Here is a 27,884-nt window from a genome sequence, read left to right on the forward strand (position 1 = left end):
TAGGGGTGAGGCAAGAGTGATTCTTGCCTTGAGATTGGGAAAAAAGATCTTTTTTTTTTTTTTCCAGCATTTATTTTTATTTGTTATCCCTTGAACCTCCTGTTCCCAGCCATCTGTTCCTGCAACACAGCAAATCAGAGCAAAGATCTGTTCTGTCTAAAAGGTGCAACAGAGCAAACTCTGTTGTTCTGGCCAGTCTCAGCTGTTAGCTCTGATTTAGGCTCCTGATGTCTGAGCTCTCCCACCCTGGTCCATGCACTACATTACCGAGTCTGAAGCTTGTCCAAGTTGTTTGCACTCTGATTCTGCTTACTTGCCCAATAAATAATTGTTTTCTCAGTTCTTTTTTGGGGGGGCAGTGGTTGTGTTGTTCTGGAGATGAATTTTCCCACTGCTGAGGACTTACAGCAGCCACATGGAGAGATAAGGGTGGGGCAGGATGGCCCCTCAAGGGGCAGGATGCTTCCAGCAAGATGAACTTCCCTCGTAAAACTGCCCTTTCAGATAATAATTCGGATGTTAATTGCTCTCTAGCCTAATATGTATGAGATCCTCAGAAAAGATTTACACATAATTTTGTTTTAAAATAAAAACAGAACTTGAAGTTTCCCTGATGTTTTATGCAGTTGAGAGGTTCAAAGGCCAAAGGGCCCAGCTTCTGTAATTAACCGGTCTGATGAAGAAGGCTGGAGGAGAATGAGTGAAACAAAAAGATGAACCACCATCAAAGCATTGATTATGTGGCTGCAGTGCTTTAAGAGGATCTCAGCTCCACCTGAGTCTTCTCATATTAACCCTAGTGCCTTGGTTCAAATTCCTGCCCCATCACCAAGCTCCTGGGAAGGAAAGTTGGGCTCCTCTGGCTTCAAATTGAACATTGGTCACTCATGAGAAGCTGCTAGATCCTCGCTTATGTTGTTTCTTATGTTTAACAGTCTTGTACTCTGATGCTTCCAGGTAGAATCCCACAGTAGATTCTTGTGGCCATATCCCTTTTATTGCAAACATACACTGTCACAATACTTCTTTGCTGTGTATTCCAAGATGGTGAAGGCTCCAAAGGGGATGATGTATAAGGGGGTAGCTGAGATCCCTTGGTTTGCTCAACCCAGAGCAGAGGAGCTGAGGGGAGGCCTGATGGCAGCTGCAGCTCCTCACAGGGAGTGGAGGAGCAGCGCTGAGCTCTGCTCTCTGTGACAGTGACAGAGCTGTGCTGAGGCAGGGCTCTCTGCTCTGACCTCCAGAACCCTCTGCCAGGCTTTGTTGAGCCCTCAGAGATAGTAACACTTAGCACACAGCTTCCCATCAGCATCTCAAAAGAAGGTTTTGTGGTTTATTTCTTCACTGCCTTGGAATAACTTTCTACTTTTTCTGCCCACTGTGGATTTTATTGTACTGTCTCCTGCTTCATGATGGGATGAGTGACCAAAAAATTGTTCCTGTTATGTAATGCACATCTTGCCATCATAATCACATATTTTTCCCCAGCTCCAATATAACCTTTTTAAAATCAATTAATATTGCTTAGGCTGAATGCTACCATAAATTTCAACAAAAATAAAATTCTTTTCAGATTATTTTTTTGTGATAAAAATCAACCTGTATTTTCGCTTTGTTCCTGCAGGCTACAGGATAAATCTCTAACTATTTAATCTTCTCACCAACCTTTGTATCACAGTGATTGTTGTATCACCACACATCACCATTTTCTTGAATGATGTCATGTTTGACTCTAGCTAGAATGGGTGGGTTTTTGTCTGGGATGTAAAACCACCCGACCTGTCATGACTTTCACACATTGCACAGCCACCTCTCTTGATACCATCAGTGCATTAGGACCTCGGAATATATATTTGATTTGCATTTTATTGTGCTTTTATTCCCACATGGAGTCACTCCAGTGATGTAATCAATATTCACTGTCTCTAAAAAACACATTATTTTTTCTTCTTAAAAGGATTGTGAAGACCATTACTGTTCCATTAATAAATTTGAAACCTCTTGTGTCCTCTTGAGTTGGACCAACTGAAAAAACAAACCTGAAATAGCTGAAATTAAAATGTAAATATGGCCTTAAAATAAAGCAGCTGTATTATATACACTTGTAAGAGAAGTTATAGGAAAAGATTTGAGGTGTTCAGTCTCCTGAATGTGAATATGCACATACTGAGGTCACAGAAGCGTGAGTCTGAATTCCTCTGATGGGAGGATGCTGTTGCCAGTCGATACCTGAAAAGGAGGGAAGGTCCTGAGCAGCTGGGTTTCTGGAACTGTTCTGCTCTGGGAAAGCTTCAGATGAAAGATCCGACCACAGAAGCGTGCAACTTGCCAACTGTCCAGAAAGCTCACATCATAATACAATTAAAAATGACTGAGGGAACCACGAGACTGGTCTGCCAACTAGGGTTTTTTTTTCAGTTTACCTAGTTCATAAAACAGAATCATGGAATCATTAAGGTTGGAAAAGACCACTAAGATCATACAGTCCAACCAATATAAATAACTTATGAACGTGGCCAGCTTAGCACTGAGCTGCCAGCCAGAGCACTGCCATTTGCAGAAAGCAGGAGGCTTATTGCATAGTCTTTCTTTTTTTTCTTTCTTTTTTTTTTTTTTTTGTGCAGAAGGAAGGAACACTGAGCTATTTTCATCATTTGGGGCGCTCTCATGGTGTGAGTCACCTCTGAAAGTGGCCTTGTTTATCAGAAGGTGCGAGGTAAACTGGGACCTACATAGAGGTCCTTCCATACAGAAGAGAAGCATTTTAGACTCTGGCTGTTCTACATTTTCCATGTATCTTTAGGCTTGTATTTAATCAAAGTATTCACCAACTCCTTTTCTGCATACAAACTGAAAAGCAGCATGAATGCTTTACAGCTATACCTTGGCTATTTTTATCTGAATAATTAAAGAGTTGTGTATATGAAACCCAAGCTGCCCAGAGAGATAATTAATATTACAACAAAACAAACCCTGGCAGCAACCAGTGACTGTTTCAAAAGGAACTTGCAGAGCCTGCTGGCTATGATGAGCTTTTTTTCACATTCTCAAACTCAATCAAATGAGGTCTTCTGCAAGCAAAGGCTCAGTAAATTCGAGCTGTTTCAAGCAGAAGAAAAACATTTCTGTGCCCCCCCCCAAGCCTTCCCAGAAGATGCTCTGCCAGCACACAACGTGGGATCCTACCTGAGTGGCAGTGTCACTGGGGCTGGCAGATCTCCACACATTGGCACTGCAGGGTGGTTTCTCTTTGGACAGAGCACCTCTGGGCAGTGCTTACAGGAGAGTTTCTTCTAAGCATCCAGAGAGAAGAAGGATCGCTTAATGCCATGTTGCACTGGGACTAAGCAGGAAACAATCTGTATCAACTAATGGAGTTGTTAAAGGATTACTTTGCCCAAACTCTGGCCGCTTGGAAGGAGGAGACAGCAGGAGCTGTGGGGTGGTGAGATCAGCAGCAAATGAGTGGTCCTTTTTCTTGAAGATCTGCTCTCCAAAACCAACCAACAACAGCAGAGGAAAGCAAACCTCAGGTGAGGCAGTCACTTGGGTTGCCCAGAGAGGCTGTGGATGCCCCATCCCTGGAGGTGTTCAAGGCCAGATTGGATGGGCCCTGGGCAGCTTGGTCTAGCATTAAATGGGGAGATTGGTGGCCCTGCATGTAGCAGGGGGGTTGGAGATTTATGATCCTTGAGGTCCCTTCCAACCCTGGCCATTCTGTGATTCTGTGATACCCAACTCAAAAGTCTGATGAGGTCTCAGGCCCCGACATAATGTAGTTAAAGTACAGACACATAGATGTACCACTACTTGTTCTGATGTTCCTTGCCCCAAGAAGTGAGATGAGGTGGATAACATCCAGCTGAGGGCCAAGCTTTGATTTTTCCTCCCATAAATGAGAGAGCAAGGCAGATCTTGTGGCCTTCTTCCAGTCTGTGCACCATCTCAATGCCAACAAGGGCACAAGCTGGAATGTCGGCACAGAGCACTGACTTTCTGAGCATGAACTGCTTCCTTCATAGCAACAGTTTTACTCACCTCATGCAGGGCAGTGCTGAGGTGAAAGATTTAATGCCTGCTTCCTGCTCTCCTCTCCCACACAGCTTGTCACTGTGTGTGGTGGAAATGATTCGAAGCACAGATTTTAAGAGAGCTCATTTGCCTCTGCAAATGTGGCAGCTGCCATGCGGATGCCCAGGGCCTCTCCTTGCCCTCCCAGAAGCTCATCTGTAATTGGATCACTCTTATCTGTAGCACAGGACCCTTGTGGCAGCAAATGCTGAGATCGGCCACCAAGCAGCAGCAGCCCAGATTTATTGGGCTGTCTGCACTGAAGCAGATCTTAACCTGAGATTTGCAGGTGTTGGTGCAAAGAACTTTTCTTCGTCTTATTTGCTGCCCTAGTGCAATATTTAGCAGAACCTCATCATGACACTGCTGCCGGTCTCCCTTCCTGCCTGTACTTTGCTGTTTGCGTGCTGCCTATAGCATGGAATGGCCCCAGCTCCATGAAGGAGCTGTGCCAGCAGCTCACTAAGGGAGAGCAGCAGGGCTTGGAGGGAGCAACCTGTGTGTGCAGTGGGGGTTGCTGGGACCTCTCAGGTCAGCATCTGAGATCCGGCTGCCAGGCTGCTCCGTGCGCTGTGCCCTGGGCCCCAGGAGCTGAGTGCAGGCTGCAGCACACAGTGCTCCCACCCCATGCACCTGCCTCACAGGTCGAGGTACATGCTTTAAAGCCTTTCTACTCCTGGAGGTGCTGCTCCCTTCTGCTGCTGACCTTGTCAAGCTTCAGAATAACAGAGCAAAATAAGCGCTCTGTCTCAAGGGTTTGGAAGAGGGCCTTGCTGTTTCGTGCTGTGTGTATGCGACGGCAGATGTCCTTCACCTCAGCCACGGGCTAGCACGCGAGGCCCCGCTCCTCGCTGAGGAGCACAGCAGCGCATCCCCTCTCGCAGCGCCGCGAGGATCGCCCCCAGCCGCAGCCTCGGGGCACGGCTCGGCCGGGCAGACGCGTCCCCGCGCTCAGGGCGGCGGGCGCCCCCCTCAGGCCGCTCTGCGCACCGCCGCCAGCCCCGCGCAGCCGCGCCGCGAGGGCGGGAGGGGGCCGGCAGCCGGCGGAGCCGCCCGGCCGGGCAGGGCTGCGCGGTGCCGGGCCGGAGGGAGCGGAGCGGAGAGGAGCGGGGGATGCGGGGCCCGGGCGCAGCATGCTGTGGGGAGTCGGGCTGGCGGCGCCTCGCTCCTGCGTGGCGGACTTGAGCCGCAACCGCAGCCTGTCGCTGGGCTGGTGCGCGGGGCCCGAGGAGCCGCCGCCCGCGCTCTATGGGGGCGAGCTGGTCGCCTTCCCGCTGGCGGGCGCGGGGGCGGGCGGCACCATGGCGGCGCTGGGCTCCGACTCGTGGTGGAAGAAGACGCTGTACCTGACGGGCGGCGCGCTGCTGGCCGCCGCCGCCTACCTGCTGCACGAACTGCTGGCCATCCGGTGAGCGGGACGCGGGATGCGGTGCCTCGGCGCCCCGTTCCGCCCCGCGGCCATTTCGCGTCGCCTGGCGCAGGGGCGCGGTGCGTCCCGGGGACCCGGCGGGGAAGAGACGAGCGGGGGCGTCGGGTGGCGGCGCCGTGCGCTCTGCGGCGATGGCGGGCGGCGGCTGCCCCGGCGGGGGGGGGGGAGCGGGAAAGCGGGAACGGGGGCCGAGGGTTGCGCGGAGGAGCCCGGAGCGGGGCTGAGGGGCGGCGAGCCGGCTGGTGCCGGGCCGGAACGAAGCCCGGCCCGATCACGCCGGAAACGGCCGGTGGCCGCTTCGGCGCGGCTGGAGCGGCGCTCACCTGGACGGGAAGGTGGCGAGGCCCGGCGTTGCAGCCCTGCGGCGGGACGGGGCCGCGGGGCCTGGGCCTCATCGCTGCGCCTCTTTCGGGCGGCCGCGGCGGCTTCGCGCGGTACCCAGCGTGGGAGCAGCCGGGCTGCCGCAGCAGCGACAGTGCGTTGTAGCGGCCCTCCGTCTGACGAATAAAACATTGCGGTCATACGAGAAGGGAGGATGCGTGTTTGGCCTCAGCTGGGATTTTTCCTTTGTGTGTTTGAAACGCTGGTTTATGATGCGTTCTTTGTTTTGTTTTGTTTTTTTCCCCTCCTTAATTTGTTCCGTTTTCTGGCAGGAAAGAGCAGGAGATTGATTCAAAAGATGCTATCATACTGCATCAGTTTTCGAGGCCCAACAACGGCGTTCCGAGTCTGTCACCTTTCTGTCTGAAAATGGAAACATACCTAAGGATGGCTGACCTCCCCTACCAGGTACATCCATACAGTTCTCCTTCACACCACAGCTCACTGTAGTTGCTTGAAATAGGCATCCCCCCAGTCTTTCTCATGCAGAGAGATGTAAATATGTAGGTACAACTGTCCGGCTAGGTGACAGCTCTTTTGTCTCTGGCAAAATTTGGTGTATAATCTTTAAAGTTACCACTTGAATGTGGTTGATCTAGAACAGCTCTAGGTTTAACAGGTAAACCAAAACGGATGATGGAAGTTAACTTGTCTAAAAATGCTAGGAGAATAGCCTGCAGTTCATGGAATAATACCGTAAAACTGAAGGACGGTGTTACATGGTCTTTGAATTTGTCCATGCTGAAGAGAATGAGGTGAGGCAGCTGCAGCTTCTTGTTTTCCAGAGGGTTTCACCCTGGTGCCCTCCTGGGAAGATGTGCCTCTCTTCTGCTTTGCCTGGTGTCACTGGGGTCTCCCATGTGGGAAAACAGGGTTGCTCTGCAGGCCCGTTCAGCTGCGATGCTTTGAGCGTGGTGCGTGCTGTCTGGTGGTGTCACCAGGCAGGTTGTGCAGAAAACAAAATCTTTGAGACACGAAATGAGTCTTCCTGCTGTTTGTATAAAGCATTGAGGTCACTGCAGATGTCATATTTGTTGTTACTGTTGTACTGAGAATTTTAGGTGGAAGAAGTCTCTTTTCCCTCAACTTAAATAAGTCTGAGCTCTTACTTCGCCTCAGATGATCTGAGCTGTGGCTGAGTCGCATGCTCACCTTGGTTGGGTTCAAGTCTTCTGCTGCACTTCCAGGTATTATGAAGAATGTTTTGATTGCATCTGGTCTTTTGCAGAGGAAGAAAAACCTGAGAACTTGATTTTGTATTTATGATTGATACTCATCCACATTTGTATGTGATTAAGCTCCTTTATTTTGGATGTGAAAGAAGGCCTAATTAGTACACTGGGTTTAAGCATTTAAAAGCATACGTTTTAATGTTTCTTATATTAAGATTTAATGGCACTTGAAGAAGGTACTTCAGAGCATTTAGCAGGGAGTTGGACCAGATGGCCTCTTGGAGGTCCCTTCCAACCTCTGCCTTCTATGGTTCTGTGAGAACAGCCTGAGGGATGCAGCTGGAGACATACTGTGGGTCATCACCTTCCTGGGCAGGGGCTGCTTAGAAGAGGGAGGGTGAAATGAGGTGTGTTTTCAGAATGTTTGATGCTTTTCTTCATAAAGCTTATATTAAAGGAGCCCATTGTGGGTGTTTGTGGAAGCCTTTTGGTTGTTCCTTGATTTCCTTATGACTATTAAGATTTGGTTATTTCCATAATCTAACGAGTGTTTGTGCAGCAGCAATGTGCTGTTTTCATACCAGCTCTGTGAAAATGGCAGAGATGGCAGTCTCTGTGAGAAGAAACATGAGGAAAAGTAAAGCGTAAGCTACAGTAATTGAAAATGTAGAGCCTAATTTCTTCTGGAGAATACTATAAAATTACCCCCGAAGAGCCCTGTGCTGTGTGGCTTATAATTTCCTCTATAAGTGAGGTTCTCAGGAGCTTTGTAGCCTGCAGTTCAGGTTAAAGTACTATGAGGCATGAGGGTGTTTTTTTTAATGACGCTACCATAGCTTTCCTGCTTTGCAGCTGGACCAGTTTTCAAGTGGAAAATTGGTAAATATTTGATGGCAATTAGTAGCAGCCGTAAGAATACTGAGGTTTCAAGCCTAAAATCATCCACTTGAGAACAGCAGATAAAGGAACTGTAGAACTGAAATTTGTCCCTAGATAAAGGTTTTTTCAGGTCATTGAAAGACATTTCCTGATTTGTTTGATAAACTGTATGCAATGAAACATGAAAATCCTGCAACAGTTTTTTGGTTGTTATTTTTCTCCCAGGTTTACCCAAATTGACTCTCCTAAAAGAACTTCACCCATCATTTGCATTTTTTAAAATTGTGATATTAATGCAGCATTAGCACAACATTTTACACAATGTATTTATGTGTGTGTATGTGGATGAATAATAAGAATCTGCTCTGTCTGGGTTGCAAATGACACAGACTGCAGTAACATGTAATAAGCACATGTTCAAGTCCAGCAGCTTCTGCAGAACATCAGTATTTGTGCACAGGAAGGTAAATCATAATGAAGGTGCTGTGGACTTCATGCTCTCTATTTGGTTTCAGGTGTTGGGCAGTTTTGGTGTTTCTGCCATTGATCAGAGCAGTCACCTGCATGTGCAGGTGGTGTGGATTCTGCTGCTCTGTTCATCTAGGCTTGGATGCAGTAGATCAGAGGTTACATAATCCAATATTCCTGCTGTAAGATTCTTGCTTGGGCAGAAGTCCCAGAGAAGACTGAGACCAGAAGGTTTTGTTTTCTCAGCAGCGTTACCCATTCCTTCTGTTTTGATCTGAAAGGGTTGGGCTTCTGGGAGTGGCCACGCATGGGTAGTGGTTGTTCACTCATGTTTTAAGCAATAGCCAGGAGGATGTGCATTCAGGCTAAGCTGGAGCTGCTGGTGCGTGGTGACCCTCTCCATCTTCAATGAAAAAATATGGAGAAAATAATGTTATTACTGCTGTATAAGAAGATGCCCATGTTCAGCAGCTGGCTAGTAATGTGCTGGGCAGCAGGGCTGTGCCTTCAGAAGTCCAATTGGAAGTGTGTCTGAAGCTATAGGAGATTTCTAAGTTACAAAACTGCTGAAGTGCGTGTAAGCAGAGATTTCCCTCCTGCCTGGTGAGGGAACGATATGTCTTTGAACTGTGGGCTCATGATTGTGTTTTACCTTCAGAGACTATACAGCTATCTGATACAGGCAGTGAATTTGGATGTCCTGTCCCTGAAGGCATTCAAGGCCAGGTTGGATGGGGCCCTGGCCAGCCTGATCTAGTGGGTAGCAGCCCTACCCATGGCAGGGGACTTGGAACTCGATGATCTTTAGGATCACTTCCAACCTGAGCCGTTCTATGATTCTGTGAAGAAGCATTTATAACGTACTTCTAACATGAAAAGTGCTGCTCTGTGTGAGAGCCAAATTAAGGCATGATTCCTGTGATTAAAAACTTGTTTAGAATGATGGACCCAATCTTCCGGGAGATCTGAGTGTCCCTATCCCCTTAAATAACCCAGGTCCTTAAATAATATTAAATCACATGGCATCTAATATAAAAATGTGCAATACATTGCAGGACCTGGAAATAATTATTTGGGGTTTTTCATATTGCACAGAGCTGTTGTTCCAATTGAATAGCTGCAGTTATCCTGGAGTGTTAATTAAGAAATAATGTTGCTTTTAAAAACACGGAAAGTTATATAAAAAAGCTTTATTCTTATTGAAATGGAATCTGAAGTGCCTTTTTTTTTGTCTGTATGTTTGTTTGTTTACTTGCTTTTTTTTCTTAGAACTATTTTGATGGAAAACTTTCCCCTCAAGGAAAAATGCCTTGGATTGAATACAATCACAAAAAAGTGTCTGGCACTGAGTTCATTATTGACTTTTTGGAAGAGAAACTTGGAGTGAATTTAAATAAAAATCTTGGTCCACGAGAAAGAGCTGTTTCCAGAGCAGTGACAAAGATGGTGGAGGAGCATTTCTATTGGTAAGCTTGCATGAAAAGGCTGGCTGTGTTCTGCTGTCAGACCTATACTGTTTGTCTAGAAGTGAATACTTATTTTGTCTTGGATACCCAACTATTAATTTCACAGCTTTTTTCACTGTGGAAAATTGCTGCTCCTTTCTGCTTGTGCTGGAATGAGTCAGGAGTAACTCCCCCGAGAGCTGCAGTGATGTGTGGGCAAGGTAAGGAGTTGGCGTTGCAGAAAGGAACAGCAGTGTGCTGTCTGTCTGTCCTCTTCCTATGACCTCCATGCAGAAGCAGCCTCGTTAATGAGGAGCAAAACCCAAGATGGCTGAAAAGATTGGAGGTGTAAGAGGGGAAACAAACAAAATCTAGCGTATGGAGTGAGTCTGAAATATTATGGATATTCTTACAGTTACTGGTTTTAATTACCTGTATGTGTGATTACAGTATGGATTACTGTCTCATTATTCCTGTTAGTAAGTATTGTTGGCATTGGTGCCAGTTGATATGATACTGTACTAGTTGTGGTAACCCAAGTAGATCAAAAATGGATGTGAATGGAAAACCTTTGCTGATACTTCATGCGTTTTACTGATACCTTTGAATATAGTGTCTGTGATTTTTATTTTTTATGCTTCCTGTTCCCCACTCCAACTTTTCAGTCCTTTTTTTCTAAGTGTCCTTTCCTGACTGGATCCATAGAAGTAGCAGGTGGACATAGCATTTTGGGCATGGCATTGGATACCTTGGCAGGCTTAAGGCTTTTTCCCAACAGTTTGCTTTCTTGCATGCATTTAAAGTTCTTGCTGGACTGAGCCTTGCATTCAGACATAACTTTTTTTTTTCCTCTAGAAAAACTGTGTGATATAACTAGAATGCATTTACCTTTCTTCCTTTCATCTTCTTATTGAAGATCAGCAGCAACACGTGCACGCATAGTATTTTGAATCATTTGTAGTATTTCCTGGGAACAGTCATAGAATTGAGTAGTTTAAATGATATGATTTAAGAATGTAATCCTTAGCTTCCCAAAAGTATGACTTTCACTAGTGAGGCCTATCTGCAGTGTCTTCTCAGAAATCTGACTGCAGCTCTCAAACTGCAGTAGTCTGCAAGTATGATTTCTTCATTTTGTTGTTCCTTTTTTCTCCCATAGTTGTAGCTGCCTGGGGGAAGATGCGGCCTTTAGATCCCTTAATGCTCCATCTCCTTACCTAAGTGTATTGATTGTTTCATGGTCCATAGGCTTAACTGCTTTTAATGTAACATTACTGATGACAAACTTGCACAGCTCTTGTGTTTCTGAATTAGAGATTGCTCTTTCCTTGGTGAAGCCATTGGCTGTCCATCCGTGTTCCCACTGAGCTCATTCAGCGCTGCTGGGCATGAAATAGGAGAGCATGGGACACAGGTACTGGGGGATTCAGTTGTTGAACTGGGGCACTGAAGTAGGTGGACAAAGCAAGAAGTGGGAAAAAATAGGCACGTGCCTCATTGTGTATCCCTCTTTCCTTTTCTCTTTAGTCATGCAGGTGAGTTTCCCAAGGGCAAATACTTTTTTACTGCAGAATAGAAAGACCCAGCTTTAAGTTTTGTTGTATGACCTCGCTGTGAGGGTGTGTGAGAGGGCTGCTGTGCTGGTGAGACCACACTGTGCTGGTTCCCTATACTAGGCCTGAGCCAGAGCTGTGGGGCTTCACGCTGCTGTAATTCCTGAATAACAGCTCTGACCATCCTGTAGTTAACCATGATAAAATCAGGCAGTAGCTTTGCAGAGCTTTGCACTGGTGCTGAGCCTTCTCATTTCCCACCAGGAGCAGAGGGTCTGTTTGTGATGTCCTCAAGTGCCCTGGGGGGAAACTTGTCACAGTCATGGCCTTTCTGCAGAAAATTTATGAAATCAAGCCTCCAAAGCAGTGATATAAAATGTGATTAATACAGCCTCATTGCCAGCAGATGCAAAGTAATTTCATCATAAATAAGTAATGCTGTATTACATCAATTGAATGAACAAGCAAAGAACATCCTGTGGATTAGCTCTGTGGATGGAGCTAATCTGGGTAGGTGCTCAGCATCCTCCTGAAATGTTTAGCCTCTGCTGAACTGACTGCTTATCTTTGGCTGCAGTTCTGATTGCTTAGTACCCCTTAAAGGTGGAAACTGCTGCTCTGGCTGGAGCTGAGGGCGATGTAGGACTGTTGTGAACCTCTGCCCTAGGCTGTGGTGTCTGGCAGAACGCCAGTGAGTGATTGAACATGCCTATTTTAGAGCTGGGATTAGAGCTTGTCTCGAAGATGCATAAGACTGGTGCTGGAGCTTCTGTCCCTGGAGGAAGCTATAATTGTCAGGCTTTTGCTATGTTTAAATTGGCAAAAGAAAAAAACCTTTTAGCCTAGGTGGGGGTGAGGTTGAGTCAGTAGGGAAGAAATGGAAGAGCGGGCTGGTTCTGTGCTTCAGGGACCAGGCCTGAGGTCCTGGTTGTGTGCAGGCCTCTGTCATCTCCCCATAGCTTTTGCTGGGTTACCTCCACTGTCTGCAGTGACTGCCAGGGGCTCTTGAAAACCAGTTAAAGGCATTACATTGGTTGCCCTTATTGTCAAACACAAGTGATTTGTCAATGTATACGCACACACATAAATACATTCATTTCTTACTTTTTCTTTAAGAGGACAGTGAAAACATCGCTAATGTATTGCATGTTTGAAGGACAGGAGGAGCATGGTATGATAATGCAAATGACTGACAGGTATTCAAACTTGCTGTGTATTAAACAATACATGTTGAACATCAAGCCAATTATAAGAGTGACATCTCTCCTGCTATTGAGGATGATGACGCTTGCATACCACTGGTGGCTTAAAAGCTATTCTACTCTGAGAAGTAGCACAGCAGGTAAGGTAAGATTTGTGGAAGGAAATTATTAGAATCCTTTTCTTCCACTCTGCACAAGATTTAGATGAGCAAAATAGCTTCCAGTTTGCATCCTTTTGAGCACCCTCCCCCCCCCTTTTTTTTTATTTGCCTCTTGAGATACTTGGGGGATAATCAAGCAAGCTGTTCCTGATGAGTCACTTTCTCTATCTCTTCTGATTTATGTATTGAGGCCAGAGCTGCTGTTACATGTATGCTTCAGATTTGCTTCACCCCTGTAGTGTTTCTTTAATGCATTATGGTTTTATTTATACTCTTAGGAATTCACATATATTCTGGCACAAATGGAGGTGCTAATATTTCCCAAAATGACATAAAATAATAATATCATCACATACGTTCTGAACTACAGTTAGTTTTTATAGTTAGTATTTATAATTATGCTGAATTAGGTTATATAGACAGCATGATTTCTGGCTTTTCTTAATTTTTGTTATTTTTATAATACTCTGCTAATACAGTCTAAGCAGAGGAATGATAGTTGGAATTAAGCACAGAGGAGCATGTTTTGGTGAAAAGCACAGATTAAATCAATCCTTGAATATAATTATTTTAACAAAGTGCTTGTAAAGCTAGTTTTAAAAAGATGTTTAGCTGTCCCTCTAAATCCGACTACCTTTTTCTTTGCTTTTGCATGTTCAGAAGCCTAACATTTTTGGCATAAACTGAGTGGTTGTCTGTTTACCTGTCTTTGTTGCTCACGTAAATTTGAGATTTGGGACATGCAGCAGCTTTACTCCTCAGAGTGACAGGCACACATCTAAGATTGGGCTTGATGGCATAACCGAGGCAGGGTTACCTAAATCTGGTCCTGTTTGTTAAATCTTACCTGGCTTCAGCCTCTTCCAGACCCAATGACTTACTCCTCCAGAATGAGCAAGTGAGCATTATGGAAATGTACTTCTGTTTTACAGCACAGGCTAATTAGCTTTGTGGGAAACCTTTGTGCTGTCTCATGGAATTACAGTTGTCCCAGACGTGGTTGATGGCTCGGTGCAATGCCAGCTCACTGGTGGAGTCAGAGTGAATAAAAGTCATGGCAGGTCTAGAGGGTCTGCTGGTCGTGTGTGACTGGGATGATTTTTCAAAAATGCTCCAGCAGTCTCCTTTCTGCTTCTTTGTTTTGTCATGCCTTGTTTTTCTCGCTACCCCTCTATGGTGACTCCTGTTGTGCTAAAGCAATTACAATAGTGCTGCAGAATGACCAGTGGGTGAAGCTGATGAGATCCTTGCTGGGGGATGAGGGTCTTCATAGCGACACGCACAGCTGTGCTATTAAAGAGCAGGTTCTTGCAGTTTACTCGAGTAAATAGTATGAATAATAGCTGGCATACACAGATAATAGTTGTAATTATTTCCTATGGTTCACATCCAGACCAGATTCCTTCTTCAAAGCTGTATTTGTCCAAGGGACTTTGTCCTCAAAAGTTGATGGTTTTGATATTTCAGTACCCTCTGCTTCCTGGCTTTGTGTTCTACTTTCCTGTTGGCGCTCTTTTCTAAATCCAGTCCTGTTTCAAACTCTGCAGAAACCAGCCCAAAAACTTTAGTTGGTTCATACAGTTTGAATGCTATTCAAACGAGATTATGCAACATCTCCATTCAAAACATCAGTGAGATGCTGCTGTCATACTAATACAGTAGAAGATGTTTTTTGGAGAAACTTGGTGAGAATAAAAGAAGTCCGAAACAACGCAGGTGCATTTCTGTTCTTTATTGTTCATGCAGTTGCACTGAAACCTGCATGTGCCTCACTGTTGCTGAATATAATGAAACCAGTCTGAGCAGAAGATATCATCCTGCAGGGGACAATTTTAAAGGGAATTAAAATGCCTTTTATCCTCTCAGAGAGAACATAGTACATTTGAGTTTTAAGTGGCTTCTTTTCAGCTGTTATGCCAAATATGTTCTTTTTACCTTGTGTTATTAGTAATTCAAATAAGGAGTGTGTGGAAATGTAAAGATTAGAGCATTTTCACGGTGTTAAAGTAGTTGCTTACTGATGATAATTCTAAATTCAGCTTCTGGTCATGGTATACCAGAGTTTGAAAAAGTATATGTGTGAAAAAATATGCAGGAAGTCTCTTTTTTCCCTCTTATATTGAATTAGATAATCCATATAGGCATAAAGAGAGTGCAATTTGAAATATGGGCAAAGATAAAACTTAAGTTACGAATTAAAAAAACTAATTTCCAGCCATAGTGGAAATGGAAGCATTTAATTATTAAACACCATTCAATATTTTACATACGTGCATTTGCAACTTCTGATATTCCAACTTTTCTATCAAGCTTCATTAGTCTATAGACTAATGATTCTACGGAATCACTAAAGTTGGAAAAGACCTACAAGATCATGCAGTCCAACTGCCCACCTGTCACCAGTAGTTCTCACTAAACATGTCCCTCAGCACAACATCTAAACATATTCTGGACACCTCCAGGGTTGGTGACTCCACCACCTCCCTGGGCAGCCCTTTCCACTGCCTGACCTCTCTTTTGGAAAAGTGGTATTTCCTAACGTCCAGCCTAAATCTCCCCTGGTGGAAACTCAAATCCTCATGAACCTTTTTTTCATACAGTTCAAGTGTGTGAGCTTACTTCTACATTTTTCAGTTTGGAAATACAAAATGGAACATGGCTATAAATTCCCAATGTTTCTTAGACCCATGGCTTCTTGCATTTGTCTCATCTACTTAAAGATGTCTTCCGCTCTTCTTCCAGTATTCCTTAAACCAGTGACAGAAGTTGTATGGTCTCTCCTTTCTTCAGAATGCCTTATGTCAGAAGGTGCTATGTATCAGAAAAGTTAATGTAGCAACAGCAACAAAGGACCTTTGCCTACAGTATTAGTAAAGGATGAAAAGTATTATGTAGCTGGTAAGACAAATTTTGATGAAAAGATCTTTTGAAATAATACTTTGGCCATTTAATGAAGTTGAAATCCAGCCTGAAATACAGTGGAAGCCTTCAGAAAGGTATCTTGTGTAAGATCAACATCTTCATTAAGGGAAAGAAAATTCAGATGAGAGCTAATCTGATAGGTACCATCTCTGCAGCTTTCTTTTTTTCTTGTAAAGATTATGTCATGGTTAATCTATGAAGAGAGCAGAGATCTTTTTGAAGAATGACTGCTACAATATTTATGTTGGTGCAAAGTACTGCTGAAACTTAGCCAAGCAGTAATAGAGTGCATGGAGAACAGGCTGGTGGGAAAGGCTGCTCTCTCCATTTTCCTCTGTTTTCCCTAGCTCCATGCTCTCTGGGCACTGCGCTGTTATGACTTGGTGTTTGCATCCTTGTAGGACTCTAGCTTATTGCCAATGGGTGGAAAACCTTCACGAGACGCAAAAGATGATTTCAGTTTACGGCCCTCTCAGTGATTTGCTGAAGTGGATTCTCTGCCATCTGACCAAAGGGATCGTGAAGCGGGAGATGTACGGTCATGGAATTGGCCGCTTCTCTGAGGAGGAGATGTACACACTGATGGAGAAGGACATGAGGACTCTAGCAAGTCTCCTGGGTAATGTACCACAAACCACTCACCTCCTCGTGCCTCAGCGTGAAATGGCCATATGTCAGCCCGGTCACAGGCACAAATAATCTCACTGCTGTCAGGTGGTGTTCACACTGCTGCTGTTCCCCAATGCCACTCTTGCGGGGGTGGGTTTCTTTCCTCCCTCTTTGTTACCAAACTGCCTTTCTAGGAGGGTAAACAGGTTGCTTCTCTGGGCACTGTGTATCTGGAGGAGCAGAATGTGGCCTTTTGAAAGTCCTTAGCAAATGCTACTTTCAGCTAGATGTTGCTGCATTTGGTTGGTGTTAGAAGCTTCATTTAAAGCTGCTGGTAGGAGATGGGTCTGTGTTGTCAAAATGGATGGTTTTAGACATGCTGGCTGTTGTGGGTAGACAATGCAGAGATTGTCTTAAGGTTGACCTCAGCCAGAACCGTGCAAGCCTCATTTCTGTAGTGTAGCTCAGGCTGAAGTCTGAACTAAAACTGTCTGCACTGTGCTTTTCACTTTCAGCCTGCCAAGAGCTAGCTGTACTATGCTTTTGTGTAAAAATGTGTATTTTGAGGAGTTCATCTGGGGCACGTTATCCCTTACTTTGAGCTTGTCCCTCCCTTGGTCCAGAATCCAAGAGGTGGTGCTGATGTAGTTTGTGTTCCCTGTTATGATCCTTTAAGTGGTGGCTGGGCAAGAGGGGTCCTCCCTGCCCAGTCCTGGCTTCTGCACTCATCCTGTGCTCAGGAAAGAGAACAGAACACGTGCTTGAATTGTGGGATGGACAGGAGGAAAGGTAGCCAAGTAGAAGGCAAAAACTGAGGGCTTGCTAAGCAATGGAGGGATGTGAGATGCTTTTGTTCTTCCAGGGTGTTTGGGGAAAAAAAGAAAATTGCAAAGGAACTAGAGGGAGCTGTGCAAGTTTTCTGAAATGCAGAGAGGTGCTGGGTTGGGAGCAAAGTGAAAAAGGAGTTACGATCATGGACAGTGGGTGAGGGAGAGATTTGTTGGCACTTCTTTCTCTGTCGGCTCTTTCTCATGATGTGTTTTGTTGTTTAAGGTTGTTTAAGAAAAATCAGAGATTTTCTTTTGAAGAAGCACTATTTTTGGAGGCCAGAGGTCAAAAGATTTCAGAAGGTGAAGATACAGCTACTTTCATTAGTTATTAGGTGGCAGGTGTTCATCACCATCAAAATGTGTTCAAAATTTGTCCAGTTTCAAATTGGAGGATGCATGCTCTCAGCCTTCAGGCAGATGTTCCTTCTAGTCCTTCCTGCCCTTCCTGCCTGTGCCATCTCCTGTGAAGATAAATGCTGTGATCAAACCATTTATTTCATTTTTGTTTTTGCTTGGAGAATTGGCTGGAAATCCTCAGACTTCTCTGTAAGATTCATTTTTCATTGGTTGGAAATAATTCTTCCATTCTCTGGATAGACCTCCTCCCTGCTCCTGCACCTCCATATGTGTTTTCACAGTATGTGTTGCTTGTGGAGGCAAAAAATGTGAAGGGCAGTCACAGAGCTGGCAAACTGGGCGACATCTGCTTTTTTTACTGGTGCACGTTACCAGCAGGGGTTTTATTGATTATTGATGAGAAGGTTGTGCCTCGTGTTTTAAAAAGTCTTGATGGGCACTTGCTGTGTTATGGTTACTTTACTACATTACTAGCTGAATATTGTACATTTAATTTTTATCTTCCCTTCTGAAATGAATGTTGTATTAGTCACTATGTTACTATGTTTGCCATTGTGATTATTGGTGCATTTCCCTGCTCTTTGGTAATTGCCCTGACTTGCCATTAACACCAGCTTTCTTGAGCTGTTTGTGGCTGGGTCTATGTACCCTTGGCCTCGGGTCATATTCTGAGCTGGGGACAGGAGGTGAGTGAGACACTGGATGGGGCAACCTGGTCTAGAGGGAGGTGTCCCTGCTTATAGCAGAGGGTTGGAACTGGAAAGATCCCTTCTAAATCAAACCATTCTGTGATTCTGTGACTTCCAGCCTGACTTGGAGGCTCTCCTCATTCACAGGGTTGATTTGCAACCTGCTGTTATTCTAGTGGAGTTGCTTCCCAGAGTAACATTGTTATGGATTGAGACTCAGACCCAGCTGAGCAGTCCTAAATTTATAGTGTTGTCAGGTGAAATGGGATTTTACACAACATATTACTGTGGTTTGGGGACCTGTTTTTGAGCTGTGTTTGAGATCAATGACTGCAGAACAACACATAAATACAGAATGTACACAACATTTACCCAGTACATAGTCGTCAGAGAATAGATTGGTGCAGTTCTGAAAGAGCTGGGGAGAGTTAACTCCATTTCTGTATCATATTTGACATGCTGTGGGAAGTTATTATTTGTTATTTCTGTGTATTGCATTGCTACATCATAGTGCAGATGGATAACAGCCTTCATTGTGTTGTATTTTAGAATTTGCTGCATTTTACTGCTGGACAGTTTTTCTAAACTCATTTAATAACCCTAACATTTAATAACCTGCTGGATTACAGGCAGCTTCTGGCATACAGGGGAAGAATGTCCTGGGGAGATGGGGTAACTGGATTTGGAGAATTCAATTACATACAACATTTCACAGGGTTTATAGCACTTTGGGCAAAGGCAGGGACAATGCAGCCATCTAAGCTGACCTCTGAAATGCCACATGATTCACTTGCTCTGCTTTCTTTGCTCCAAGTCTAATGCCTATGCTGGGGAAGCAGGCAATACTTCTTCTCTGTCTTCTTTATCTTGTAGAGGAGAGGAGGACATGTCCCCATTAAAATGCCTTGCTGTTTTATTTACAGGTGACAAAAAGTACATTATGGGACCAAACCTGTCCACTGTTGATGCCACAGTTTTTGGTCATCTGGCACAGGCAATGTGGACACTGCCAGGGACTAGACCAGAGAGACTAATCAAAGGTAAGCAGTTTAAAGTGATCTATGACAGAAAACAAAAACAAAAACAAACTTTCGGTGGCATTTGCTGTCTTTAAGTATGGAACATTTTGTAGGATTTTCATAGGATTGCAGGAGTACTTCAGCTATATCATTAGCTGTTTTCATGTTTAATATAGCATTTCTATTCTGTGATTTTTTTTTTTCTGGTGAAGTTCTTGTTTGTTCTCATTTTAATGTTTTGAATGGTAGTTGTTTCCATTCCTGTGTTTGATCTTTTCCCTGTTTGACATAGCAAAAGCTGAGTGCTTATAAGGGATGAATGCTGAGTAAAGTATTAGAAGCTGTGAGCCAAATTCCGCTGAGCTAAATAGTTTCATTGACAGTAGAACTGCAAATACTGTTGTCCCACTGAAATTTAAGCTTTTGCTGTTATTAAGGACACTGGGCAAGGAGAAGAATCCAGTCTGGCTTGGGAGTAAAATGAATTAGAAACCAGTGTATCATATCTCCTTCCTCCCATCTCTGAATTTTGTTATTCCTCGTGGAGAGGTATTGGCACGTGAGAGTCTGATGGAAGATCTTGGCCTCACTTTGTAGAATAAACATAGTGTGAAAAATGGAAAGAACTGAGGAGGAAAAGGGTGTGGAATAGCTGTAAAAGCAATGAACCTGATCCATAGACCTACTCTGCATAAGAGGTAGCTACTGAGGCAACAGTTTGGATTTTCTCATTATTAAAGCTTTGATTTGAGGAAAAAATCCGTGCCATCAAGGGTTTGTGACTTGAGGGTCATAAGTAGTCTGTACAGTAAAACCCTTGATGTCTGAAGAGTCACAGATAAAATTCTGAAGGGTTGATTGGTTTCAAGAAAAAGTATGATGATTGTTGAACTACTTTGTGTCTGACAAAAATGAACAGAAGGTAATAGATGCGAGTACATAAGCAGTATGGATGATGCTCCATACCTATCCAGCTACTCATGCTGTGATATGCTGAGTGCAGGTTTCATGTGCATGTTCATTTTCTACTTAATACGCTGTTATTTCTTTTTTGTTTGAAGTTTTTTAGTAATTTCTTCTCTCTAAGCACATGTGTATGTATCTACACATGGCTTAACACACCTGCTGAGGCTATGAATACTGGAGGTGAATCAGAAAGAAAAACAAACCCATAAATTTATCTTGCGGGCAATGCTGCCATCTGGTGGTGCAGATACAAAACATCCAAATTTGCAGTATTTTAACAAATGAGTGAGCTGTGCACATAGAGTTGAGTTCAGTCCTGTCTTTATAAACTACAGCAAATAAGCAAGAGTTTTGCTAGAACAACTTATGGTATTACTTGTCTTGGTTTATTTCTGTTGAGGTTGAATTTGGGACGGTTATTTCACTACATGCATATATGTTCCTTTCTTATTGTACGTAGGTTAATAGTATTTGTATTAAGTTATGTGAAAATTGTAAACAGCCACCCGGAGGGTTGACTGGAGCTTGACGTTTTCAGACAAGTCTCTGATTCCTCTTTGAAAGGAACCTGCATAAATTGTTTCCAAACAATGCCAAATCAGCTGATAGGTTAAAGTTTTATTGACTGAATGTACTTACTGGAATGTGTTGTGCTGTGTTTCAGGTGAACTCATTAACCTTGCTATGTATTGTGAAAGAATAAGGAGGAAATTCTGGCCAGAATGGCATCACGATGACGATAACACTCTGTATGAATCTGAGGAAAGCAGTGACACAAGCAAGACTCACTCCCCCTTGCAGGACTTCAGTTTTTATTCAAGGACAGAAACATTTGATGAGGAAGGGAACAGTATTTCTCATACTCCTGACACAGATTACACTGGACACTCCCTTTTTGATTCAGATGTGGACATGGATGACTACAGAGATCACGAACAATGCAAATGATGCATACAAGCATCTCTTGTTTTGCAGACAAGCTGTTTCTTGGGATCAGTTGGATTTATTTTTTGCTCCAGGTTGGGAGAAGGTTGGTACCACCTCCAAGAGACCATTGCGCTTGACTTGGCTGTCACATGCTACCTGGACTATCTCAACCTTATTTCATTTTGTGTAATTGTTCAGGTGGAACCAAGGTAAACAGTTATTTAAAACACACTGTGGGCAGATGTGTGTCCAGATGACAACAGAAACTTTCAATCTACGTTCTTGCTTCCATTGCAAAACAGATCCCACAGTTGAGTGGGAGAAAACTCCAGGAGGTGGAGCATTTGTAATAGCTGGTTTCTGTTGATATCTTTACAGGTATGGGTCAAGGACAAAAGAGGAAGAGGTGTTACTGGCACACGTTTCTCACGTGGAAGAAAATTATTGATGCTGATTTGGTGCAGTTTCAGGAAAGTTTTGATAGCTACCTGCAGTCTGGGTGATCACAATGTGTCTGCAGGAATCAACTGCTCCTGGTTCTTTCAGAGACAGACAAGGAAGGCAGAAGGAAAATGTGTTTCTACAGAAGGGAACACTTTAGCATTTCTTGTTCTTTGCAGAAGGTTGAATATTTTTATTCAAAAGAAGAATGTCAGTTTTAATGTATAATCACCCACATGCTAATCTGGAAAGTGTGTTGGCCGAAGTCTGGCTTCAGGCCTTTAAATCTCTTCTATGTTTTTGAATTATTAGATGTTTGTACTTCCTGCCACCAGCTGCTACTGATTTAGAGAAATGGGATTCATTACTGAAAGCCTGGAGCATCTCAGCAGTGGGTGGTTTGTGTTCTTTATGGAAAGACACATCAAACCTTTAAAGTTTGCAAAGGAACTTGAAGTGTTTTTAGGTGTGAGGTGCTGTGTAAATATAAGGTGTAATCCTGCAATCATATGCTTTAGAGCTGGCTGGGACGGTGGGCGGTTGCTGGCTTATAATGCACAGTTCCTAAAGGCAGTGTGTGGGAGCAAGCTGTGAGAAGACAGTGGTGTCACAGCATATTCTGTGAGGATTTCCAGGAGCTGAAATAGTGACTAGGGTTGATCATAAGGCCTCTTTGGTGCCATACTTGTGAATCTGGAGAACCAAAGCAAGAATAGCTGCACAGGTACCGATGTGTTCTGGTGTCGGTGTGAAGGTAAGAATGGATCCACTGGGTTGGCCCACCTGTTTGAAGTTAAGCATCTACACCTGTGTTGCTTGATAGTGAGTGGTTGATTTTAATTAAAAAGCATATGGAAATTACAGATGACCCTGGTCTTTGTAGAAGTGTAGAAAATCGAGTTTTATCTGCATAAGTTGGTGGTAGCCTGTTGAAATTACTTTCATCGGGACTTTCTCATTGAGTTACATTTCCATGAATCACGACCTCTCAGCAGAAATTTTGTCATATGTTGATTCTAAGAATAGGCAGGACACAAGTACGTTATGATGTTAGTTGCTGATGGTCCTAGTAGTCTGGAGATTGAACTAACTCCAGCTTTCAAAGAACGTATCCCTTTCCTGCACTATAGATTGTCTTTGACAGGAAGAAGCTTGTTGCAGGGAACACCCAGCTAGCCATGGCTCTGCAAGCAGAGGGGACAAAGTTGCAGTGAATTCCTGTGTCTCTTCCAAGTCTGAGAGCTACTGCAGTGAGAGCAGGCAGTTTGGTCTGAGGTGAGCACAAACTTGCATCTATTTCCTAAATTCCCAACACATTTGCTTGAAGCTGTGCTCCAGCCTTGTAATCATGGGCAAGTCTCTATTGTCATGTTTGCAAAAGCAAAATGAACCAAAACTGAGGAGGGGGAAGGTATGATCCAGTTACCTGGGACCCTTTTTAGGAAACTAAGCACAGGAACAGGTCACAAGGACATGAGTCTTGGGCTTGGAAGCACAAGGGGCAATGGTCTGACATGCCTGTGAAACTTTGCAGGTAAGTCAGGGCAGGTGCAAACATTTAGATACTGTTATTCTGGATAAAAAGCATGTACATCAAGAAGCTCCTCTTAAAAAATACTCATGATTTTGGAATTCTGGTCAAGACATTCTCATTTCTTTATCCATCTTTTCAGCATTAGGAGAGTGTGTTTCCAGGTATGGAGCCCCTGCTGGCTCCAGATGAATCCCAGCAGTGAGTCATGGTTATTAAAAGACCAGCCTGAGTTCATTGGACAGAGTCATATTTATAATTTTCCTGGGCTGACAAGTCTGTCAGTGGCAGCGATGCTTGGGGCATCCCAAAAGGCAAACTGTCCAGAAGCCAGTGATGTAATTTTGCCCTGTCATATGTAAGCATTTGGATATCACGTGACGATATGTGGCAGTGGGCACAGAAATTGGCATCACTGCCATGGTACAGAGCTGGTGTCATGTTGTGGTCTTCTATATCTGAAAGTTTTCTTGGTGAGTGCCCAGTGCTTTGTTCCTAGAATTGCTTCTGTGATGCATCTGATATTGTACATCGTAGGGCACGTGTATGCATTTATATATATACACACATACATATGCTATTAAAAATATGTGTGTGCATATATAAGAATATGTGAGTGAATATATGTATGTGTAAGTTTTGGTGCCAAAAGAAGCCGTATGGTGAGAAATAATCTGGGGATTCATCCTCAGCAGAGCCTTGACTTCGCTTTGGTAAGTGTGGTGATGGGCTTTCTTGCAGAAAAGTGAAACACAGTGGATCTGAAGGGGCTGTGGAGGGGGAAGGAACTTTTTGTTGTCAGCTGATATTTTTTTCAGTGATGTAATCAGTTGGGTGAATGTATTTTGTAGCATGTCACATGCCTTCCATTTCTTAGGAACTACTCAGGTTATTTTAGAGAAGTTACTCAATAAGTAGCTTTCTCCTTATGACGGCTATTCTAGGTACTGTGTTTCTGTGTTTGGCTGTGTTTCAAACTAGAGGTGAAATTAGAAAACAGCATTTATTTAGGAATTGGTGTGTGTAGTATTTTGTCAAGGTCTGGTAGTAAATCCTTGAGTTAATTTATCCTTTCCAGAAACAAATATTGACTGTTAGACCTGTGTTAAGGATTTAATCCAAGAGTTTCTCTTTTGGAAGCTGGCCTTGGCAAAATATTTATGGGGAAAAGATATTTAGAAAAAGAAATTGCTTTATTAACATCCATGAAAAAGTGTTAGATAGTCTTGGTTTACATGGAGGAAGAGTGGACAAGAATTGTCCTCAACAAAAATGAAACACAGTTAAGTTTTCAACATTTTGCTAAAAGGGCAATGTTTCCTTAGTCCTGCAAAGGTGTTCTCCCCTTGCTCATTTCTTTTTTTTTATCTCCATGCTTGAGGGGCTCTGCAAACCCTACAAACTGTCTGAAAGCATCTTAGAGTCACATGGTTGGAAGGGACCCAAGGGGATCACCAAGTCCAACTCCTGGCTCCACACAGCACCTCCCAGAATTCAAACCCCATGGCTGAGAGCATTTTCCAAATGCTTCCTGAACTCCGGCAGCCTGGGACCGTACCCATTGCCCTGGGCAGCCTGTTCCATGCCCACTGCTCTGTGGTGAGGAACCTTTCCCTAATGCCCACCCTGATCCTCCCCCGATGCAGCTCCATGACTCTTTATTTTCCTTGGGCTCTTTCATTTTTTTCCTCTGCTTTTTTTCTCCCTCACTCTCCCCTGATCAAAACCGCAATGGAAGTTTGCTGCAAGCACCCCGCAGGCCCTGACCGTGGTGCTGCAGGGGCCAGGAAACCAGGTGTCACCGCAGTGCTGAAACCCAGGACAGCCCAGGAGCACCGACTGCCTGCTGTGTGAGGTATGAAGGCCTTTTGAAGCTGAAGGGTGAAAGTGACCACGATTTTGTGCCTGAGGTGATGCTGACCCTGCAAGGGTTTTTTAGTGACTGGGGACTTCTTGTAGGGCAGCATTAGAAAGGGTTCAGGAGCCTGTGTCATGAGAGCCAAGTGCATGGGAGGTGCTGGAGAGCAGACCTGGTGGTGGTCCCAGCCATGACTGCAGGCTGACCTGGGGAAGCAGCAGGATGGGCATGGGAGCAGGCAGTGTGTGTGAAGGGCCTCGTTCGTGAGTAGGGAGAGGCTCTTTGACTTCACTGTGGGACAGTGTGGTTGCACCATTTTTTAATTCTGAACACTGCCAAATACTGAGTATTGTATTTATTTTATATTTCCGTAATACTTCTGTGAGGGAATGATAATTGGTCTTCTCTCCCTCATTTGGCAAATGGGAATTAAAAAAATACTCTGTGTTCCCACTGTAGTTAAATTTAAGGCAGCCTGGTTTGTGGGTTTTTAATTTTTTTTTTTGAGCTGTGGATTGCAGTGTTTGATTGTGTAACGCTGTCATGTCAGGATGGATTTGTGTGTCAGTGTCAGCATTGCTGGCTCTGTCAGCAGAGCTCACTGTTACCAAGTGGGGAGATAGATGCTGGGCTGTATAAGTCCTACAGAAATTGTACAAATGTGGTGCTTGATTTAAGAACCAAACCAAACCTGATGTTTCAGATCTGGAGGACTGTTTCCATCCAATTACAACACTGCAAGTCACACATTTTGATCTTTAAAACCTTGGCAATGTCCCTCCAGATCTGTATTCTCTTTGAAAAAATATTGCCTGAAATATTTCTGCAGCAATAGTTCAGGCACAAATTTCTTTTTGTCAGTGATGTCTGCTCAAGTAATCATGACAGCTTCATACTGTTTTCATTGAAAGGGTTGTATCTGTCAGATACTCAGCCGTACAAAATACTGCCTTCTGGAAAAGTGTGTTATGTGCAGATTTATGCAGGGCAGCTCACCAAGCAAAATTTCTGTGGCAGGGGATGAATTCAAGTGGTTCTTGTCCTCAGATGTTTGAAGAATTTGAATCTGTTTCCTGACAAGTAGCTACTTAATCTAACCCCTCCATCACCAAATACTGCAAAATTATAAATCAGGCCTATCATCAAAATAAAGCAAATTATGGTCTTTAAATGTAGAGTTATGTTGAACAGCCCTGTAGCTGGTATATGGAAATGGATATACGTAGTGTAGGGGTGAGTCATTCCCATACCTGTCAGTGGCTGTGATCTGGAGGAACATCCAAGCTGCACTGTCTGATCTGTGGACAAGGAGGATTAGAGGTACCCTTGAATGACCACAGTGATTCTCAGCAGCATATTAGTGCTTCTGTATCTGTGTATGCTGCACTGTGCCTCAGCTGCTTGTTACCACTGAGGACGTGGTGGAGGGGCTTCCTTAATGCTGCTGCTCAGGTGGGGCTGCTGCTTTGCTGTTGTCCTGTACCGATGCTGTGTTCTGTGTCCATGTGATAAAGGAGAAGAATCCCTTTTGGTCTGGCTCCTTTACATGGCAGTGGCTGTGGCTTCCTTCTGATGATGCCCAGTGGTGTGTGTGGGCCATTGTGACCCACTGGTGTCCTGTCAAGGGGAGACCTTCTCCATCATCCCATACTGTGTCGGCCTCCTGTGTGACGGTGAAATGGTTGCGTGGAGTTTCAGGCTAGTGACCTCAATCTTTACAGCTTCGCTGTAGGTGGGAAAAGCATTGCAGCACGGATCAGCTCTGTCTCAGCAATTTTGGGTAGTGCTCTGTGATGGCCATTGTGAAGAGCTTTTTTTGCACGCCTTCCCTTACGTGCTAACATGAAGAACTTCTCAGCAGAGATTTTCACAGGTTCCTGAGGTGTTTGGAAAGAAACGGGATGTGTGTGTGCAGTATGGGAATCTTAATCAATGAAAACGTTCAGTGAGTCACTGCGGTGCTGAGCTGTGAGTACTGTATTCTGTTTGCCCTGCTGGCAGATTTTGAGGCCAGAGATAGTTGTGGACATTGAGTGTGACTCATACATAAAAAGGACCATAGAATTTCATCTTAACGATATCCACATCCAGCTCAACAAACTTAAGCAGAAACAGAGCATCTGCTTCCAAAAGGCATTCAGCTTCTGCAGAATGGCAAGATCCTGCCCCTTTGAAGTCACTGGCAGGAGTGCCATTGGCTTCAGAAAGGCCAGAGGTTTCCAACTGGGCTTCCAAGTGACCCAGAATTTATCACTTCTCTCAGTCCTTTGTCTGAGTCACTTGGAAGCCCTCATGTAGAAATTTATGTTACCAGGGCTGTTCACTAGAGGAAGGCAAACAAGAAACTGGTTGGTTGTTTTTTAAACTCTTAAAAAAAAAGACTTTAAAAAAAAAAACCTTTTTAAGCTTCACTTGTTGTGATGATATTGTCACTGGGCACGGTGTATGCTCTTCCCTTGCTTTTTAATTTGTTCTTAAGAGTGGTCGTCTTTTGACTGTACAGGTTTTTATTTTTCAGAATACTTGAAGAATGCGGGCCCCAAAGTTTTAACCTTCAGGGTGCAAAATCAGCCAAGAACAAAGCATATATGGGTGGGTATGGGGGAGGGATGTATCCAGCTCTGTACAGTGTACAAGGTTTTCCTAACAAAGTGGAGTAACACATTGCTAAATGAGGACTTTAATGCTGTAGCTGCGTTGTGTTGTTTGTTGATGAATTCACAAGACATACATTATTTTAGCACTGTTATTACTACTAGTTTACAAAGCCATATTTAAAATTGTACACTTAATTGTAACATAACTTTAAATTGTGTACTGTGTTGATTCCTGTATGTATATATGAAAATCTGTATATTTTGTCTTTATGCCACATGTCATTGGTGTATAAATTACAAGTAATGGATCTAAAATACCTTTCTGGTTCATGTCCTTTTTATGAATGTCTCTGCTTTCTGCAGGCCTGTGCACTGAC

The 27,884-nt window shown here is 44.0% G+C and overlaps 1 protein-coding gene across 5 annotated transcripts; it reads left to right on the forward strand.

Moving 5' to 3' along the window:
- The first annotated feature begins 5,111 nt into the window (after positions 1–5,111).
- On the forward strand, positions 5,112–27,822 carry FAXC (failed axon connections homolog, metaxin like GST domain containing). Of its 5 annotated transcripts, none has more exons than XR_004169308.2 (7): positions 5,112–5,479; positions 6,154–6,289; positions 9,670–9,866; positions 16,085–16,302; positions 19,092–19,208; positions 20,818–24,651; positions 24,791–27,822. XR_004169308.2 is itself a non-coding variant. In XM_031610861.2 (6 exons), the coding sequence occupies exons 1-6, from the start codon at positions 5,205–5,207 to the stop codon at positions 21,099–21,101; spliced, it is 1,227 nt and encodes a 408-aa protein (XP_031466721.1). In that variant the 5' UTR covers positions 5,112–5,204; the 3' UTR covers positions 21,102–27,822. The 5 variants fall into 5 exon arrangements, 2 of the variants coding, with proteins under 2 accessions (XP_031466721.1, XP_089992095.1); XR_016464436.1 differs by having other exon boundaries at positions 20,818–21,289; positions 21,459–27,822; XR_004169307.2 differs by having other exon boundaries at positions 20,818–21,183; positions 21,459–27,822.
- Positions 27,823–27,884: the final 62 nt, after the last annotated feature.

Source organism: Phasianus colchicus, chromosome 2, assembly GCF_987193195.1.
Source record: "Phasianus colchicus chromosome 2, bPhaCol1.hap1.1, whole genome shotgun sequence".
NCBI classification, from domain to species: domain Eukaryota; kingdom Metazoa; phylum Chordata; class Aves; order Galliformes; family Phasianidae; genus Phasianus; species Phasianus colchicus.

What these genes read in the sequence shown, in the direction of transcription:
- FAXC (XM_031610861.2), top strand. Translation starts at nt 5,205, where the DNA reads ATGCTGTGGGGAGTCGGGCTGGCGGCGCCTCGCTCCTGCGTGGCGGAC. An exon ending in TGGCTGACCTCCCCTACCAG is followed by an intron (nt 6,290 to 9,669) that starts GTACATCCATAC and finishes TTTTTTTCTTAG; the next exon opens with AACTATTTTGATGGAAAACT. An exon ending in ACCAGAGAGACTAATCAAAG is followed by an intron (nt 19,209 to 20,817) that starts GTAAGCAGTTTA and finishes GCTGTGTTTCAG; the next exon opens with GTGAACTCATTAACCTTGCT.